Here is a 21,207-nt window from a genome sequence, read left to right on the forward strand (position 1 = left end):
CCAGGGTGAAGATGAGATTGCCTCCGCCGCTGCCGACGGATCCGGTAAGCGGTGGAGGGCACCGAAGCATGGCAGGAGGGAGGCCCCCCCTCTCCTGCCGTCGATAAAGGTGATCTTGCGGCGATTCTGCCGCAGAGACCACTCTTATCCGAAACCGGACCGCCGGCCGAACACGAGGATAGCGGGGTTATGGCAGCTAGCTGCTGCCATAAAAACGATATCCCCCCGTCAAAGTTAGTACGTATATCCGCATGCGGCGGTCCGGAAGTGGTTAAAGGGCAACTTTAAGTCTGCAGCTACAGGATGCTTATGCTGTGGTCACATTAAGGGTGGCAACAAATTCTGCTCATCAGCTACGCAGAAGGAATACAACATCGATTCCCTCCATAATTGCAATACCAATTATGTTGTGTACCTGCTCACTTGTGAAATATGTCATATTCAATATGTAGGTAGGACGACGAGACACCTTCGGGATCGTTTTAATGAGCATATATATAGTGTGGCTAAAAATCTATCAACAAATGTGGTTATACATTTCAATTTTTGCCACAATGGGAATGCTTCAGCCATGCATGTAAAGGTCACTGAAAAAGTGAAGGCTAGTAGAGGTGGTGGCGTGTTTCATTTGCTCTGCAGGTGGGAGGTTTTCTGGATTTTCCCGCTTAGGACTCGCATCCCACAGGGGTTAAACTTCGAGTGGGATGTGAGCCATTTTCATGAGTAGTATAGTGTACTTCCTCCCTCCGAAAGCAATCGACGCACATTAACCACTTGCCGACCAGTCGCTGCAGTTTCACTGCGGCAGAATGACACGGCTGGGCGAAACTTCGTTAAGTTACGTTGCTTTGCCTGTGGCCACTAGGGGGTCAAGCAGCCAAAGCGAGTGCCCGGTGGCACGATGACTGCCAGGTTCCAGCGATCACTCGTGTGACACACTGAGAACCGGTTCTCTGAGAGGAGAAGAGACTGATCGTGTGTTCGTACAAAGTATTACCAAAAATATGTAGAAGAATACATATTGGCCTAAGCTGAGAAAAAAAAGAGCTTTTAAAAAAAAAAAAAAAAAAAAAAAGTGGATATTTATTAAAGCAAAAAGTACAAAATATTGTGTTTTTTTCAAAATTGTCACATTTTTTTTGTTTATAGCGCAAAAAATAAAAATCACATAGATGATCAAATACCACCAAAAGAAAGCTCCATTTATGGGAAAAAAAGGACATCAATTTTGTTTGGGTGCAGCGCCGCACAACCGCACAATTGTCAGTTAAAGCGACGCAGTGCCGAATTGCAAAAAATGGCCTGGTCATTCAGCAGCCAAATCTTCCGGGGCTGAAGCGGTTAATATGGAGAGTTGTCTATTTGTGCAGAGGATGGTTAACAATACACTACACTCACATATTTATTATTGTCACGTTTACCAATATTTTTTATTTATTATGATTGTACTGAATATTGTGATGTGTAGCATAACCATACAATGTTTTTTTGTGTATGGAAGTCATGTCTAGGCATGCATTTCGATACACATTCTTCTTCCGATCATTTTTGATCCATTCAAATATTTACTAGCCATTAGGTGTAAATTGAGGGACCGGTTGATGGGTGGTAATATTGCGGTTTACTGTGCGTTTTACCCAAATTGTGCCGTCCATCTCTATTGCCCGCTCTTTTGGCTGTTTGTCCTACCAATTTCATGGTGTTTTATATGAGATGGTGCACAGTCTGTTCCTTACAGATGTGGGCCGCATTGTATATGAATGTGTTTCAATATACAGTATACTTGTGTGTCAATTGTCTGTCTCTTTGTGTCTTATGCCGTTTGTCTTTTCCCGTTGCTATGTTAGGATATTCCCCTATCTATTGATACATATCTATTGTTGTTCATATCATGGTGGGGAGGAAAAATTGTTGTTTATTGGCTAATTGTTTTAGAGTATAGGGATACGAGGTGACACAAGACTATGTGCTGTTTTACGACAATGTTTTTATTTTTTATATTTAGTCTTTATAGAACAATACGTTGTCTTGTTAGAGCACATATACGGTTTTGGTTATTTGTTTTTTCTATATGTGATATATACAATTATATACTCGTGGGTCTCTTTCACATGTGAGGTTTATGCAACAGGAAGTCTGCAATTAGCACCTGGGGACACCTGTTATAGATGGGACTATATAAGAGCTGTTTTGTAGACATACTCGTGTAACGACTAAGCGCACGTGAAGTGTACGAAACGCGTCTACCTAGCATTCTGATGCCTGTAATTTTTGGGATGTCCAAATAAAGAGCATTTTGATCTACAGTGGTCTACAGTGGCCATTTCTTCTAATTTCATGAGTGCCATGACTTACTGTACATCTTTTCAACAGCTGGAGAGCTGCAGATATGTGGACCTTAAAGTCAATCTCCTGGATATTTTCCTTCCCTCTTATGCCCTGTATCTGATCATTCAGTGAACAAAAATAAAAACCTGTCTAAAAGAACTTTTTACTTACCTAAAGCCCTGGCCCTAGAGCCTTCTTCTCTGCAGGTTCCTTCCTGCACAAGTCCTACCTTAGGTGTCCACACCACTGCCTGCATGATGTGGACACTTCCCATTGGTTGTCTAGTGGCTGGGTCCTCTAAGGATCCAGTAGAGGAATGATCTTTTGCGAGGGGACAGTAGGGGGATTGGTGGTCTTAGGTGCGTCTGCAGTGCTGGATTAAGATAGAAGAATTTAAGATGAAGTTTGACTTCATAACCCCTTTTAGTGCCCCAAGGAACTCCTTGGTGGCTTCGGCATGGTGGTATGGCATTTTGGGTGTTAAAACTAGCGGTGAGGAGGCAACATATTGCCTCCTCACTACCTGTCTTAAGCAATTCACCGCACTTACGAACGAGCCCTAAGGGACAAAGAGTACAGGTGGTCACATGATAGCTCCATATTGAGGTTTTTCACACTTACGTGCTACCCTATGTCATGGAGGTAGGTTTTCTAAGTTAAAGTAGACTTTTTAATCACTTGTATGAATACGTTTATGCCACGTCACGACATGCACACTCTCTCTATAATATATATATATATCTCTATATATCTCTATATCTATATCTATAGATATATAGGAATTTTAAATAAAAAGTGTGTAGGCAGCTTGGCAGCCTCATAACAACCGGCATGAATTTGAATAATACATGTCAGTGAAACTACAATTTAGCAAGGTGAATTTTGGCAGCTTCAAACAAATTTTACTTTATAAATAAGTCACGATCGCTTGCCGCTTCAACTCGGATACTGCGCTGAGAGATGATTTACTTAAATAAACCCAACATTAGCCTTTTTTTTTGTCCTTCTTCCATGCAATTGGGATTTATCTTGAAGTCAAACTCATTTGAAGACGTCTCATAAAGGATGAAAATGTAGTGAGTCTGATGCAATAATGTAATGCATTCTTGTAATCTTGTAAACAACTGTTTGTCTACTTATAAAATCTCATATTTGGTTACGTATGGTCCAAATATAGTCACTTATAAACAATAGTAAATGGCCCTTTCACCTCTTCTGGCTGCTCTTCAGTTCACACAGTGCCCTGGTATCGGAGGCATGAATCTGCCTGGTGATGAAGCTCAAAAAGTAGAATTCTAAGCCAATTGACCACAAGGACCTGCTCAAAAAGTCCTACAGAATAAATCAAGAATTGGCTGCAAGGATCCACTTCAAAGCAGATGTCAACCAATAGGTATTACTTATTTACAGTATATGAAGAACAAGTGAAAACAGTACAGTTTCATCTGCCATGTTTTCTTCCCAAGACATAAGAAATAAGAGACACATTTTAAAATTTCACCCAAAAGGGGAAGTTCCACTTGTCCATCTGTCTTTTTTTTGTAGGGGAGCGGGTACCTGGTTTTGACAGGTAGAAGAACGTCCCCAGCACACCATGCATTTCAAATGTGGATCCAAAGCTTTTTTCAGCGATCACATTGTTACGGCAAGAGCAATGTGACCGTCACATGCCTGATGAAGGGGTCCTGTGGAGGACCCGAAACATTGCTCTTGCTGGAACAATGTGACCGCTACATAAAGCTTCGGACCCAGATTGTAGATGCACGGTGTGCTGGTGATGATCTTCTGCCTTGACTGTCTTCTGCTCCAGCCGATGGTCGCTACAGCACCTGCGTACATACACAGCCATTTTCCAGGAAAACGCGAGTTGGGATTGTGCATTGGTTTTGACGGGTACCCGTTCCCACTTCCGATCAGATTGCTGCAATGATCCGAGTGAAGTTTGACTGCCCCCCCCCATTCCCCCACAGCCTCCTGGGGCAAGTCACAGGTCAATGAAAGCTGCAGGACCATTCTTAATGTACAACGTGGTTCAGGCATGCGCAGTGGGAAGCCAGCTGTGAAGCAGAAAGCAGTGACAGCTGGCTTTACAAGGTAAACCTCCCCGCGCTTGGACACCATTATTGGCCCAAAAATCCTCTACTATGCTCCTTTCTGATTTGGGTGTACCTGGTTGCTGGAGCCTGACTTTTCCTGGCTTCTTGTCTATCATATGCCAACTATTCACTGAGAGTGAACCCATACCCAGTAAGGGACTTTCCCACTGGCAGGATCAATTGATAAAAAATAGCCATGAACTCAGGATCCAGTAACAAAAACTAAACTAAATCAGAAAGGAGCATATATATTACTGGCAAATATATTTAATAGAAAACATCTTGTGGTGTTTGCTCCAAGGCAGGACTTTAAAAACGTAAAGTGTAGTACAGGTTCATCTTAAAGCTGAACTCCGGGCACATTAAATGTATAGTTAATTGTAACAGCATACCGGTCTTAATTTCACCCTCTGCACTCCTCCCAACATCTCCTGTTCTTTAGCTCCCTCACCACCTCCCTCCATGCTCAGTCTCCAGGATTTCTCCAGAGCCTCTCCCATCCTCTGGAACGCCTTACCCCAATCTGTCTATCTCCTACTTTATCCACCTTTAGGCAATCCCTGAAAATCCATCACTTTAGAGAAGCTGCCTCCTGCCATCCTGCCTCCACTTAACTAAACTTTTATTTTCTTCATCAGTTTATCTGCCACAGTTATTACCTTTTGGTATCACCTGAACCTTTTAGAGCCTCTAAAAAGCAGGGTCCTCTGATTCCTCCTGTATTGAATTGTATTGTAACTGAAATGTCTGCCTTAATTTTGTACAGTGCTGCACAAACTGTTGGCGCTTTATACTCACACCTTGCTAGTATTGGGTTGGACCCCCTTTTGCCTTCAGAACTGCCTTCATTCTTCATGGCATAGATTCAACAAGGTGTTGGAAACATTCCTCGTAGATTTTAGACCATAGTGACATGATAGCATCACGCAGTTACTGCAAATGTGTTGGCTGCACATCCATGATGCCAATCTCCCGTTCCACCACATCTCAAAGGTGATCTATTGGATTGAGATCTGGTGAATGTGGAGGCTATTAGAGTACAGTGATCTCATGTTCATGTTCAAAAAAACAGTTTGAGATGATTTGAGCTTTGTGACATGGTACATTATCCTGCTGGAAGGAGCCATCAGAGGATGGGTACACTGTAGTCATAAAGGAATAGACATGGTCAGCAACAATACTCAGGTAGGCCATGGTGTTTAACCACTACAATACAGGGCACTTTCGCCCCCTTCCTTCCCAGCCCAATTTTTAGCTTTCATTGCTCTCGCGCTTTTAGTGACAATTGCGCGGTCATGCTACACTGTACCCAAATGAAATTGTTATCATTTTGTTCGCACAAATAGAGCTTTATTTTGGTGTTATTTATTCACGACTCCGTTTTTAATTTTTTGCGATATAAGCGCAAAAAAAGCGGAAATTTGGAAAAAAAACAATATTTTCTTTTTTCTATTTGAAAAGAAATCCAATAAAATCAAATTTTGTCATAAATTTAAGCCAAAATGTATTCTGCTACATGTTTTTGGTAAAAAAAATTCTGTTAAGTGTATAACAATTGGTTTGTGTGATCACGGACATATGTACGCAAATGATCATGTACATATGTGTGCAGGTGATCACGTACATATGTGTGCAGATAATCATTGGGACATGTGATTTTAGTGGGACATATGTGGGGGACATGTTTTTATTATTAGGGACATGTGTTTTTATTATTTGGGGACATGTATGTTTTGGGGACATGTGTGTTTTGGGGACATATGTGGGGACTGTGTTTGTACTATGTGGTGTGTTGTGTGTTGACACTAGACTGATGATCAGTGAGTAAAAAGCTGTAAAAAACAGCCCATACTCACTGATCATCAGCCGGCTGCAGCGATCTGCTCTCCTCTCCTCAGCGATGACTTCTGTGTGAGGAGAGGAGAGCCGATTGCCTAGCAACCGGCTGTTTGTTTACATCACATGACGGCCGTGATTGGACACGGCCGTCATGTGATCAGGAGGGCCAATCACAGAGCCCTCCTGCCGATCTGAGATGTGCCGTGTCCGGGTGACACGAGCACATCGGGATCGCGCCGCTGCGCGGGCGCGCGCGCGATCCCTCTACTTCTGAAGGATGTTCCTGAACGTCCTATCAGGAGTAGACGGCTCCCACCTGGCCGTATATATGCATTGGCCGGGTGGGAAGTGGTTAAATAATGCTCAGTTGGTACTAAGGGGCCCAAAGAGTGCCAAGAAAAATATCTCCCACACTACCACCACCAGCCTGAACCGTGGATACAAGGCAGGATGGACCCATGCTTTTATGTTTACACCAAATTCTGACCCTGCCATCTGAATGTTGCAACTGAAATGGAGACTCATCAGATCAGTCAACGTTTTTCCAATCTTCTATTGTCCAATTTTGATGAGTCTGTGCGAACTGCAGCTTCAACTTCCTGTTTTTAGCTGACAGGAGTGCCACCCGGTGTGGTCTTCTACTGCTGTAGCCGATCTGCTTCAAGGTTCAATATGTCGTGTGTTCAGAGTTGGTATTGTGCATACCTTGGTTGTTCCGAGTGGTTATTTGAGTTACTAGAACCAGTCTGCCCATTCTCCTCTGACATCAACAAGGCATTTTCGTCCACACAACTGCCTCTCACTGGAGATTTTCTATTTTTTGGACCATTCTCTGTAAACCCTAAAGATGATTGTGCGTGAAAATTCCAGTAGATCAGCAGTTTTTGAAATACTCAGACCAGTCCGTCTGGCACCAACAACCATGCCACGTTCAGAGTCACTTAAATCCTCTTTCTTCCCCATTCTGATGCTCAGTTTGAACTTTAGCAAGTCGTCTTCACCACATCTAAATGTCTAAATGCATTGAGTTTCTGTCATGTCATTGGCCGATTAGCAATTTGTGTTACCAAGCAATTGAACAGGTCTACCTAATAAAGTGACCGGTGAGTGTATAAATCCTGTATAATAATCCTTTGGTGCGTTGCACTGGTAAGTCTCTCTACCATGCAGTGTCCTCATTTCTGGTGGTACAGAATCTAGTGATCACTGCAGTCCATTGCCTTTGAAAAGAGTGACCGGAATCCTCATTGTTCCCTCTGAAACTCTAGCAAAGCAGCGCTGACTTCATCACGTCTGTGCCTCCAGCAACAAGCAGAGGTCAGAAGCGGGGGGCAGAGGCATGGTATAGATATTCTCTTCCAACCCAGTATTTTGCGTAATTTTGCCCCCCACCATGCTGAATATCTGCCTACTGACCAACCTGCCCGCTGGACCAGCCCCCTTCCTCTAGTGTGTGAAGGCTCATATGAGGACACCAAAGAACACCATGGACATGACATTGGGACAAGATGGGTAAAAAATAAAAAGTAATGGTGGATGCTTAGGAAGAGGAAAGAGGTGTGCTGTTTATTTCAGTACCGTTCCGGAGTTGGGGGCTCTAAAATTAACCCGTCATTTGCACACTAAACTTGATTCAATAGTCCGACTTTAGTTCTTGAGTATTGTTAATTAAATGTAGATTTCCCAGTATTTCTGTTTAATAGGCTGCCGGGTGTCCAAGCACAAGAAAAGCTCATGAACGCACTTCAGGACAAAAAGAGTAAAACATGTATAAAGTACATCTCCATAAATATTCATCGGTCATTTCTCCTGCACTGACATGCAACAAAAGCAGAAAAAAAAGAAAAGAAAAAGCATGCTGCTTTCAAAAATGTGACGCAACGGGAGCGGACTAAAAATGTATCACATACCGAGATCTCCATTTCCCTGCATAGCGTCTCCAGCGGAACGCGGGTGGGGGTGGAGCAGAGCCGTGAATAATCTAAATCATTTCTTTCTGTGGTGTGCATAATTAAACCCTAAGCAAAACACAAAATTCAGTAATAATTATGTGTAGTGAAAACTAATTTATCTGTGTCTGCCTTCTGCTTTTAGTGCTGTTTGGTATAAAAAACGATTTCTTTAACCACTTAAAAACCGGTACGTTAACCTCTTTCATGTCCAGGTCATTTTTCCGTTTTTAGCACTGCGATACTTTAACAGTTACCAGGTCATGCAACAGTGTACTCAAATTCATTTCATATCTTTAATTTCCACACTTCGAGCTTTCTTTTGGCGGTATTAAATCAACAGTGGGTTTTTTACTTGAAGACCAGGCCTTTTAAATTTGTGTTTTTTGCAAAAAAAAAATTTTACTTATAACCCTTCCAACATAAATCTATGTTAAAGAGGGATTCCACCTACAAAAAAAAAAAAAATATTAAAAGCCAGCAGCTATAAATACTACAGCTGTGAGATCGGCTCTCGGCTGCTGCCACCGCCATTCTCGGTGAGGGAATCAGGAAGTGAAGCATTGCGGCTTCACTTCCCGCTTCCCTACTGCGCATGCGCGAGTCGGGCAGCGCAATAGAAATGGTCCGCGCTGTCTTTGGGACCCGTGTGTGTCCCAGCAGACAGCGCGGCGGGACAGGAAACGGCACAGACTCCCGTGGTAGTCTATGCACAGAAGTGGGTGCAAATACCTGTCTTAGACAGGTATCTGCACCCCCCACCCCCCTCCCCCTGAAAGGTGCCAACTGGGACACCGTAGGGGGGGGGAGGGTTCCGATGAAACCCTGCTTTAATATACGTTATTAGAGCTGCACGATTTTGGCTAAAATGAGAATCACAATTTTTTCCTTAAAATAAGACCCCTTTCACACTGGGGCGTTTTTCATGTGCTACAGTGCTAAAAATAGAGCCTGCAAAGCGCCCTGAAAGAGCCGCTCCTGTGTCTCCAATATGAAACCCCCGAGGGCTTTCACACTGGAGCGGTGCACTGGCAGGACGCTAAAAAAAGTCCTGCTAGCAGCATCTTTGGAGCGGTTTAGGTAGGCAGGGGGTAGGCAGAGATCTCTGTCCCCGAGTACCGCCTCCCGCACACACACAGTCCCCGGCGTCTTGCTGTAGCTTGTTGCGTGGGACTGTGCTACCAATGGGGAAGGAAACAGTCCACCCCGCGTGCGGGGTGAGGGAATATCAGGTCAGCGGCAGCTACCAGGGGTCCTGTCAATGGAATGGCCCCCATTGCGCTGGCCAGAAGATGTTTCCCCGGCCAGGACTGACTGACCAAGGCTGGCCCCATGTCCTCCCTTCTCCCGGCTCCTCCCTGTCTCCTCCCCGTCTCCTTTTGGACCCCAGATCTCATGTTTAAGAGCTACTGTCATGCTTTATTTCTATTACAAGTTTACATTCCTTGTAATAGGAATAAAAGTGACACTTTTTTTTTTTTTTTAAGTGTAAAAATAAAAGGTAAAATAAATAATAAAAAAAATTTAAAACATTTTAAACGCGCCCTTGTCCTGCCGAGCTCGCATACAGAATCAAACGCATACGTGAGTAGCGCCCGCATATGAAAATGGTGTTCAAACCACACGTGTGAGGTATCGCCGCGATCGTTAGAGCGAGAGCAATAATTCTGGACCTCCTCTAACGCAAAACATGCAACCTGTAGAATTTTTTAAATGTCGCCTATGGAGATTTTTAAGGGTAAGAGTTTGTCGCCATTCCACAAGTGGGTGCAATTTTGAAGCGTGACATGTTGGGTATCAATTTACTCGGCGTAACATTATCTTTCACAATTAAAAAACAAAAAATTGGGCTAACTTTACTGCGGTCTTATTTTTTAATTCAAAAAAGTGTATTTTTTTTCCAAAAAAAAAGTGCCCTTGCAAGACCTCTGTGCAATACAGTGTAACAGAAAATATTGCAACAACCGCTATTTTATTCTCTAGGGCGTTAGAATTTTTTTTTATAATGTTTGGGGGTTCTAAATAATTTTCTAGCAAAAAACCCCCAAAAAACTGTTTTTAACTTGTAAACAACACATCGCAAAAAGAGGCTCGGTCTTTAAGTGATTAAGGCAAAAGGGGGTCCAACCCGGTACTAGCAAGGTGTGCCCAATAGAGTGGCCTGTGTGTATATATTCTGCAGTACATGACTGGTTCACTTTAGGGCAATTTTCCCCAAACTCTATGACACGTATCACAGGTGCTACTCCTATTTACTGAAAGGATCACAATTTTGGTTTAAGTTTCTCGCTTTCAACTGAAAATCTAGTCTACGGTTTCCTATTAGCAGCACTTTTCTGTAAATGAAAAATGTAAACGAAGCCACTGTACTAGTTCTATATCCGCTCCAACATATAATTATCACACAACGAGGAGGCTACAATGGCACAACAGAATATGATTATCTTATGTAATGTAGCAGAACACAAACACCCGAGATAAATTAACACACGCACTACAAGCCTGAAGCTTGATCTGTGTCTACATTCTAAAAAGAAAAACAAAAAAAACAAAAATAATAAAAAAATAAAATTAAAAAAATAAAAAACACACATTTGATTCCAGTGTTGCAATTCAAGGTCATAATGGTATCAAAATAAGATCATTATTCAGTCTAACAAGCTCAGTCTGATGAGCTGTCTTTATAGCCCATTCTATCAAAATCATTTGTTATGGCCGCTTCTATTTTTCCAACTCGGCGCTGTTTATCACATCATTAGAGAGCGGGAAACCATTAGCAAATTAGCTCAATCGTCATATTTGATTAGCGCAGGTTTTGCTGTCAGCACCTGCTGATATACAAGCTCTCTTCTCATTATTTTCTCCGAGAGATCAGATAACTTCACACAGGGAATGAGCGAGTAGTGTTGTTAAGAAGTCTGTATTCCTGGGATGAGACCAGATTTATTCATACTTGGGAGATACATATCAATTCTTTTTTCTTCTAGGAGAACGAGATAAGTAGGCCTTTATTTTTTATTTTATTTTTATAGAGGCTGATGCATCTGGATGGTCATTTTACAAGCAAAAGCATTGCTTCTGACAGTTTAAATTATTTATAAAGCTGTTCTGGTCAATTTTTCCTTCTTTGCTATATTTCAACTAAAGAGAAAATAGCCCAGGCTAATTTATTTGCAGAACCCTAACCAATAGAATAAAACTTTTTTTTTTTTGTAGTATTGTTTTTGCAAAAAATGTTTTTTAACAATCTACACTACAATAAAACAGCTGTGATCTAATTATTTTCACTTGAGAAACTAGAGATGCATCATTCCTTCGAGCAGACATCACTACATGGCGGACCGCGGTCTGGACACGGACTGAATGACAGTCCAATCTAGACCGTGGCTTGGCCACTTAGCAGCCTATGTGTTCTCTCTCCCAGAAGATATCCTCCTTCTTAACAGCAGGCAGATGATAGAAGGCATGCTACGTCCAGACAGAGGGTGGGCGCTGCCCAATTTTTAGGTTAACAAGCCAGTGATTTGTTTTGGGGCGGTCTAGCAACCAATCACCTGTCTGTTAAAATGGAAAGGGCATGGGCAGTTCTTGCCCTCTGGCTGGAAATGCTGTGCCTTTTGCCTTCTCTGCAAGATTGGTAAGGTTGGAGGAGGGTTGTGATTGGCAGGGAGAAATGTGATGCAAGGGAGGGGGCATTCACATAAGAGGACTAGGTTGCAAGGAAGGAAGGAAGGAAGGAAGGGGGGCTGTGAAGGGGACCAGTATAAACGGAAGGGGGTCTGTGAAGGGGGCCAGTATACAAGGAAGGGGGGCTGTGAAGGGGACCAGTATACAAGGAAGGGGGGCTGTGAAGGGGACCAGTATACAAGGAAGGGGGTCTGTGAAGGGGACCAGTATACAAGGAAGGGGGTCTGTGAAGGGGACCAGTATACAAGGAAGGGGGTCTGTGAAGGGGACCAGTATACAAGGAAGGGGGTCTGTGAAGGGAACCAGTATACAAGGAAGGGGGGCTGTGAAGGGGGCCAGTATACAAGGAAAGTGGTCTGTGAAGGGGACCAGTATACAAGGAAGGGGGTCTGTGAAGGGGACCAGTATACAAGGAAGGGGGTCTGTGAAGGGAACCAGTATACAAGGAAGGGGGGCTGTGAAGGGGGCCAGTATACAAGGTAGGGGGGCTGAGAAGGGGACCAGTATACAAGGAAGGGGGGCTGAGAAGGGGACCAGTATACAAGGAAGGGGGGCTGAGAAGGGGACCAGTATACAAGGAAGGGGGGCTGAGAAGGGGACCAGTATACAAGGAAGGGGGGCTGTGAAGGGGACCAGTATACAAGGAAGGGGGGCTGTGAAGGGGACCAGTATACAAGGAAGGGGGGCTGTGAAGAGGACCAGTATACAAGGAAGGGGGGCTGTGAAGGGGACCAGTATACAAGGAAGGGGGGCTGTGAAGGGGACCAGTATACAAGGAAGGGGGGCTGTGAAGGGGACCAGTATACAAGGAAGGGGGGCTGTGAAGGGGGACCAGTATACAAGGAAGGGGGTCTGTGAAGGGGACCAGTATACAAGGAAGGGGGTCTGTGAAGGGGACCAGTATACAAGGAAGGGGGCTGTGAAGGGGACCAGTATACAAGGAAGGGGGGCTGTGAAGGGGACCAGTATACAAGGAAGGGGGTCTGTGAAGGGGACCAGTATACAAGGAAAGGGGTCTGTGAAGGGGACCAGTATACAAGGAAGGGGGCTGTGAAGGGGAACAGTATACAAGGAAGGGGGGCTGTGAAGGGGGCCAGTATACAAGGAAGGGGGGCTGTGAAGGGGAGTAAGATGCAATATGGAGGGGCTATGAAGGGGACTAGGGTGCAAGGAAGAGGGAGGGGCTGTAAAGGGGGCTGGGTGCAAGGAAGGGGGGCTGTAATGTAACGGGGTGAAAGAGGTCACTGATGTGAAGGAGGACATTGAAGTGCAGGAGGCACTTTGATGTAAAGGGGGGCTGTGATGTAAAATGGGGGAGCTTGGATGCAAAAAGGGGCTCTAATGTAAAGTGCCACTATAAATAATGGGCTGTATTGTAAGGGGGAAACCAGGGTGGATAAAAATCAATGTTTTAAAATAAAAAATTATTTTATTTAAATCTGAATTATTATTTTTTTAATAAAATGCTTTTGGAGTAAAAAATCTATCTAAAGATAGGTTTTCTATTTAAGATACATTAATAATTTTGTTTATTCAGCATGAAATGGAGCTTAGTTATGTAGCATGAGGCTGTATATTCTTCAATATTTACATTTTTGGTAAACTCATTGAATCCAAGCTCTACAAGCTGAGATAACATGCACTGCATTGACGCATTCACACAATTTCACAGCAGCCATGAAAAAAAACAAAGTTCAGGAATAGTCCTTTATCCCATTGTTTTGCAAATCTATGTACACTACGAACTGTATGATTGTTTGAAGAGAAATGCATCTGTACCAGGCTCTAAGTGTGAGGAGTAAGGGCAAGCAGTGAAAAGGAAAGTGAATCCTTCTAAGCAGCTTATAACCCTTGTAAACTTTCTGCACATTGCTTGAAGTGCTTTATTCCTCCCGTGAAAAGCAAAAAATGGCAGCAGGCTGCAAAAGAGACCCAGCTTGGGAATACTTTATGAAGTTCCTCTACCTATGAGTAAAGAAGGTATGCATGCAATATGCAAGCAATGCAACAAAGATAAGCTAGGCCTGGTGGCCCGAATGAATCATCATGATAAGACAGGCAGTGATGAAAGGACTGTGTTTGAAGTTTTTTTTTATGTGGACCCAACTAAAATATTCAGTTTAAAGTGGAGGTCCGCCCACCGCTGCAAAAATTGAAAGCCAGCAGCTACTCATACTGCAGCTGCTGACTTAATAATAGGACACTTACCTGTCCTGGAGTCCAGCGATGTTGGCACCGCAGCTGATGTTTGCCATTGCAAGTAAGGGAACCCGACAGTGTAGCATTATGGCTTAACGCCAGGTCCCTACTGCGTATGCGCGAGGCTCCTACAGGCCCGGCGGGGAAGGAGGAGGGAGCTGAGCTGTCACATAATTCGCCACAGCCCTGACTCCCGGAAGTGGGGACAGGATACCTGAGACAGACAGGTATCTGCTCTCAAACCTGCCCCCCCCTGAAAGTTGCCAAGGAGGGGGGAGGAGACAAACGAGCCTTATGCCCCGTACACACAAGTGGATTTTCCATCGGAAAAAAACTTGGATGGTTTTTCCAACGGAATTCCGCTCAAGCTTGACTTGCATACACACTGTCACACAAAAGTTCTCTGAACTTTTGACCGTCAAGAATGCGGCGACATACAACACTACGACGAGCCGAGAAAATTACGTTCAATTCTTCCGAGCATGCGTTGAATTGTTTCCGAGCACGTGTAGGAATTTTGTGCGTCGGAATTTGTACAGGCGATCAGAATTTCCGATCGGAACTTTTTCTGACCATAGAATGGAGAACCTGCTGTCAATCTTTTGCTGGCAGGAAATCTGCCAGCAAAAGTCCGATGGAGCATACATACGGTCGGAATTTCCAACCAAAAGCTCACATCGGACTTTTGCTGGGGGAATTTCCTCTCGTGTGTACGCGGCATAAGTTCCACTTTTGGGTGGAACTTTGATTAAGGTCTTTTGTTTGTTTGTTTTTTCAAAGATATTTTGTTTATGCACTTCAGTTACTGGAAATTGACGTTTAAGCAAATACAAAAATATTTAATATAATATTATTGTTTTAATTCAATTAATAATTTGAGTAGTTCTCCAAATATGTGTGATTAACCTAAAATCGGTTCTGATATCGCTGTTTTACTAAACTGACAGCTTATTATTCTAAGGCCTCATGTACATTGCTGCTGGTAAACGAACGTTTAGGAGCAGGTGGGCATTTTTTTCAACTGCCCCTGAACCTCTGTTATCTTATAAGTACATGTACACAGGGTCATTTACAGTCATTTCTAGGCAGAAGCTGAGTTTACAAGCATTTCAGGCGCCAAACACGTCTAAACACAGCAACTCACTTTTAGCTGCATTTCGTTTACAGGCGTTTTTCAATTTTGGGCACTTCTAAACTCAAAAGCGGCATGTAAATGCAGCAAAGCTGACGTTTTAAACGTGGGTTACTATCTGTCAAGTTAAATCATTCAGGAGAGGTTGTAAAACATCCCATGTACATAAAGCCTAAATTGGAAACCTTCATTTTGTTTGCAAATATTAAAGATTCTAACTACCATGAAGAATAAGAAGAATGAGTCCTTACATTTAAAGAGCACCTGTCATTTCAGATCCATCATGGCAGCTCCTGTTAGCGGGCATCCACTCACTTGCTGCCGCCACGTCCCTCACCTTGTTGTGCCACTGTCGCATCATCAGCCATCCCATTAAAGTGAATGGGACTGTCGTGAGTCAACAGTGGGTCAGAGGAGGAGCCGATGCAGGGCAGTGATAACAGTTGCTCTTTAAAAAATTATAATTGAAATCAAGTTGATTTAAATCAAATCCACCCTGGGGGGAAACTGTAATGTAAGGGGGTGGGGCTATGATATGAAGCATCCGAGTCACCATACAAACATGAGACTCAGACCTCTACTGGATGAACATTGCGATGACTGGACCTCCGTGCATTTTAAAGCGGAGGTCCACCCTAAAGTGGACCTTCCGCTCATCGGAACCCTCCCCCCCTCCGGCGCCACAATTGGCACCTTTCAGGGGGAGGGGGGTGCAGATACCTGTACAGTACAGGTATCTGCACCCACTTCCGGGATAGCTCTCTGCGGAAAGGGGCGTAGATTACGCCCCTTTCCGCAAGTGCCCGCCCCTTTCCGCAAGTGCCCCGCTGCCTGCTGGGAAACACACAGATCCCAGAGGCAGCGGGGACCGTCCTTATTGCGCAGCGCGACTCGCGCATGCGCAGTAGGGAACCGGGAAATTAAGCTGAAAGGCTCCATTTCCTGATTCCCATACCCAAGATGGCGGTGGCAGGACCCGAGAGACGATCTAGAGATCGGCTTCGGGTGCCGACATCGCGGGCGTGCTGGACAGGTAAGTGTCGCTATTTTAAAAGTCAGCAGCTGCAGTATTTGTAGCTGTGTCGTCTTTGTCTGTAATCATAGATCACCTTCAACCAGGTTTCCATATCAGACCATCTTACCTCAATACCACTCTGCCTGGCCAGCTTGACGGCTGTGTTATAGTAGCCACAGCGCAGTAGATGTTCCACCATCATCCGGTCCATACGTTTCTTCTTCCACATGTTGACAGCAGCCGCCTGGTCACTGCTGTGTTCCTTCAGGTGTTCAATTCGTCTCTTACACAATTTGGCGCTCTCGTCCTCTGCCTGGATTGACTCCACTGCCTGGAAGAAGAGAGATCTGCTTAAAAAGAGGGTCCTTTGCTTTAGATCTGGGTTTCTCAAAATGCAGGAACTGTCATGTGAGAAAATATATTTAATGTCAGCTACCATTGGCAGATATAATCAGGAGCTCTGGAGAAAGCAATAATGTAGGTTGCACTGTACATTTTAGACCCCTGGTACCCAAAACAGGGCACGGGGGCTCTTGGGCCCCATAAAGAAAGCAGAGGGTTGCTGGGTCGCTCTCTGTGTTCCAGAACCCAGCACTGAATGAGAGAGACTGTGCTGTGGGCTGAGTTAAAAGAGAAGTATGGGAAAAAATGTTTTCCCATAACCATACTTACCTAGGTGGATGGAGCATTGGTCCAATGCTGGATCTGTTCCTCGCCGCCTCTGCATTGAGAACCGGGCCAACGAACATCGCCGATGGCTCGGTTGTCACAGCTCCCGAGCAGAGATATGCTGGCTGTCACTCAACAGCTCTCCTCTCTGCTCCTCCACACTCATTGGAGCACTGAGCTGTGGAGATGCGGGGAGTGGCCATCCCAGCCTCTCAGCGGCTCGCTAAGACTGCCATCAGTTCAGGCACCTGGCGGATCCAGACTTCATTGTCGCCATGACGTGGTGCCTGGACTGATTCCTGTGACGTCAGTAGAGAGCGGGCTTCAGTCCGCTCTCTGCTGAAAACGGGTTACAGGAGTGCAAAATTAATTGCTCTTCTGTGACCCGTAGGAGAAGCTCAGCCAAACAAGCTCAGGCTGAACTTCTCCTTTAACTTTCTCTGCCACTGATCACAATGGGGGGGTTAATTTTCACTGCCACTGAACACAATGCAGGAGGGGGTGGGGGAAGGGGGTTAACTTTGCGGGGGGTTAAATATCACTGCCACTGACCACGTAGGAGGGGGAATAATTGTATGGATACCAGGGGAGTTATTACACGCATTCACATCAATGTTGGAGGTAATTGTTACACTCACTGACACCAATATTGGGATTATTATTGTGTCCTAGGACACCAATGCTGGGGTTTATGATTGGACTCACTGACACTAATTTGGGGGCTATTATTGCACCAATTTTTTTGCTTAGAATAAAGATCACGGTTTTCTCACAATTCTTGCTGTGTAACATCATCTTTCATATTACACAAAAAAATGTGGCTAACTTTACGTTTTTTTAATTCTTTATTTAGATGCGATGCGGGAACCTGCACTGGTTTCGCAGGGTTTCCCACATCGCATCAGTGTGAACCGAGCCTGAAAAGTGGGTGGAGGTCATCACTCACCAACTATAGATCTGTAGCCCAAGTCATAGATTTGGAATACCATTGGAGGGAATAGTAAAGAACCACATTCTACAGCATGTGACAGAAAATAAGATCACAAGGAAGCTAGCATTAATGTATGAAAGAGATTTTATCAAACAAATATTTCATTTTATGAAGAAGTAAACAGAAACTTTGCCAATAAGTTGGCTGCGATATATTTATACACCATCACGAAGGACTCGGTTCCTCGCAGACTACTAATGTGTAATATAAAGTTATGGTATAGAAAATTTGATCTTTAAATGCATTAAAAAGCTGGCTTGATAACTTAAACCAGTTGATCATTAATTATCGATGAGTACTCTGGATGGACAGACTTTGAATTGCTCCACTCCTGCTACCCCATTGGCCCATAGAGGCAGCCGCATGTGGAGTCCTCAATGAGCTATTTTTCACCACTTGGCTTTTCATTATCCATATAGGATTGGGACTATGTGATACATCATATGCTGTGCTGTCTGTGGACCTTACTGTGCACTGTATTGCCACAGGGCAAGCTTATAGGCCAAGACCCAGTATATCTTTATCAGAGGCCCCTTGTGGTGACGTATAGACATGTGCATTCGTTTCCGTCCAAATGCATTTTTGTCCGAATGTTGGGCATTTTCATTATCATTAAATGCGCAGAATCTGAAACCCAAAAGATCCGACATAAACAAATGCTTTATTTCCGTTGTGACAACAGTGCGATATAGATAGGAGATTCAACATGACACTGACAATAGCAATCTGTGTCCATCGAACCTGTGGTCGAATGTGCCTAACCTTAGCTCTATTAGTCCAAGATTATCCGACAGAGAGAAAAGATTCGACATTATAGAGACAATAGCAAAAAAGGTTGAATGTGCCTAACTATTAGTCCAAGATTATTAAAAATAGAGAGAAAAGATTCAACATGAAGATTCGACGAAGCAGTCCCTGCGAACGGACATTTATGGTCAAATGCTCCGCCCATAGGCTATAGAAGAATTCTAATGTTGGTTGAGTTGAGTAGTAATAATAATTAATAAATATAATTATTACTAGTATCATACAACATCAGAATTCTACTATAGCTTGTAGGCGGAACATTGGAGCGGAAATAAGATTGCGGCGTAATTTAGCTGCTCCGTCGAATCTTCTTAGAACATTCGACAGACACCATAAGCCTTCAATGACAGATTTGACCTTAAAGCGGAGGTCCACCCTAAAGTGGACCTTCCGCTCATCGGAACCCTCCCCCCCCTCCGGTGCCACAATCGGCACCTTTCAGGGGGGAGGGGGGTGCAGTTACCTGGATAATCCAGGTAACTGCACCCACTTCCGGGATAGCTCTCTGCGGAAAGGGGCGTAACTTACGCCCCTTTCCGCAAGTGCCCGCCACTTCCCGCAAGTGCCCCGCTGCCTGCTGGGAAACACACAGATCCCAGAGGCAGCGGGGAGCGTCCTTATTGCGCAGCGCGATTCGCGCATGCGCAGTAGGGAACCGGGAAATGAAGCCGAAAGGCTCCATTTCCTGATTCCCATACCCAAGATGGCGGCGACAGGACCCGACAGACGACCTAGAGTTCGGCTTCGGGTGCCGACATCACGGGCGTGCTGGACAGGTAAGTGTCACTATTTTAAAAGTCAGCAGCTGCAGTATTTGTAGCTGCTGGCTTTTAAAAAAAACAAAAAACGCGGAGTCCCGGTGGACTCCCGCTTTAATTATTTCGTATTTTCAGACAAATGCATTTTTTAACTAAACTAAATAAATAAAAATAAATTTCGGGAGTAACTACCAGTAAATAAATATAATTTTTCAGACAAAAACGAAATTCCCAAACAAAATATTTCAGTATTTCCAGGGATGTCTGGTACAGAACGTTTTGCGCATGTGTGCCGTTATGTCACTTTGGTGGCAGGCTCCGTGTGAGCATCTATATGGCGTTTTCTTTGACCCATTAGCCAGACAATCCCATTGAGTTTCTCCAGTTTACACCAGGATTGCTTTAGGAGGGGTGAGTATTCATGTGTGTTGTGTGAGCAACTGCTGTCGTGAACGGACAATTTTGTCATTTTAACCTTGGAGCAGTGGAGGTTTAAGTCCCTTTAGGCTACATATTTGTGTTGTCATTAACCGATTGCCGACCAGCCACCACAGTTGTACTGCGGCAACATGGCTCGGCTGTGCGAAACGCCGTTATGTTACGTTGGTAACATAAAAGACCACTAGGGGGGTGCTTGCGTGCTCCCCAAGCCGATGCGAGTGCCCAGCAGTCTCGATCACAGCTCCAGCGATCGCTCGGGGGAAAACACGGAGAACGGGAGCTGTGTGTGTAAACACACAGTTTCCGGTTCTCCGAGGAGTGAACTGACAGATCGTCTGTTCATACAGAGCATTAAAAGGGACCTGTTAGTTTCCCTGCACAGTCCCACCCCCCCTTCAGTTAGAAAAAGTACTAGCACATACAATAACCCCTTCACTGCCCCCTAGTTTTAACCCCTTCACTGCCAGTGACATTTTTACAGTAATCAATGCAATTTTAATCGCACTGTTTGCTGTATTAATGCCAATCGTTCCAAAAATTTGTCAAAATTGTCTGACGTGTCCTCCATGATGTCGCAGTCATGAAAAGTAATCGCTGATCGCCGCCATTACTAGTAAAAAAAAATTATAAATAAAGATGCCATAAAACTATCCCCTATTTTGTAGATGCTATAACGTTTGCGCAAACCAATCAATCGCTTATTGTGATTTTTTTTACCAAACATATGTAGAAGAATACGTATCGGCCTAAACTAAGAAAAAAAAAATGTTTTTTTATATATTTTTTGGGGGGATATTTATTAGACAAAAAGTAAAAAATCGTGTGTGTTTTTTTCAAAATTGTCACATTTTTTTGTTTATAGCAGAAGTGATCAAATACCACCAAAAGAAAGCTCTATTTGTGGAAAAAAAGGACATCAATTTTATTTGGGAGCCACGTTGCAAGGCCGCGCAATTGTCAGTTAAAGCGATGCAGTGCCAAATCGCAAAAAGTGGTCTGGTCTTTGGCCAGCCAAATGGTGTGGGCTTAAGCGGTTAATTAACTAATAAAATCTTTGTTTTTTTATGCTGCTTTGTCCTATTTGAACTATCCTTCTGGGTTCCTTTAAGCCCAGCTTTTTGCATTGCTTTGTTGAGATGGATCTCACCTAATAATTTTGGTTGATTTAGCTCACATGGGCTGGTGGTAAGTTTTTATACTTTCTTACGTTACTTTACCTTTCTCGGAGAGGTCCCTCACTGTTTTTGGTATGGCATGATAGATAAGTACCTGCCTGTATTTCTCAGCATTGAGGCC

At 44.0% G+C, this 21,207-nt stretch overlaps 1 protein-coding gene across 1 annotated transcript in view; it reads right to left on the reverse strand.

The window, feature by feature from the left end:
• Positions 1 to 21,207, reverse strand: part of MAEA (macrophage erythroblast attacher, E3 ubiquitin ligase) — a 149,425-nt gene that overhangs the window by 85,551 nt on the left and 42,667 nt on the right. The window contains exon 3 of the mRNA XM_077477943.1: positions 16,373 to 16,576. Coding sequence (XP_077334069.1) covers positions 16,373 to 16,576 — 204 coding nt within the window. The remainder of the gene's footprint in view (positions 1 to 16,372; positions 16,577 to 21,207) is intronic.

This window comes from Lithobates pipiens, unplaced genomic scaffold (genome assembly GCF_037356315.1).
Source record: "Lithobates pipiens isolate NorthernLeopardFrog02 unplaced genomic scaffold, aLitPip1_a1.2 Scaffold_13, whole genome shotgun sequence".
Taxonomy (NCBI): Eukaryota; Metazoa; Chordata; class Amphibia; order Anura; family Ranidae; genus Lithobates; species Lithobates pipiens.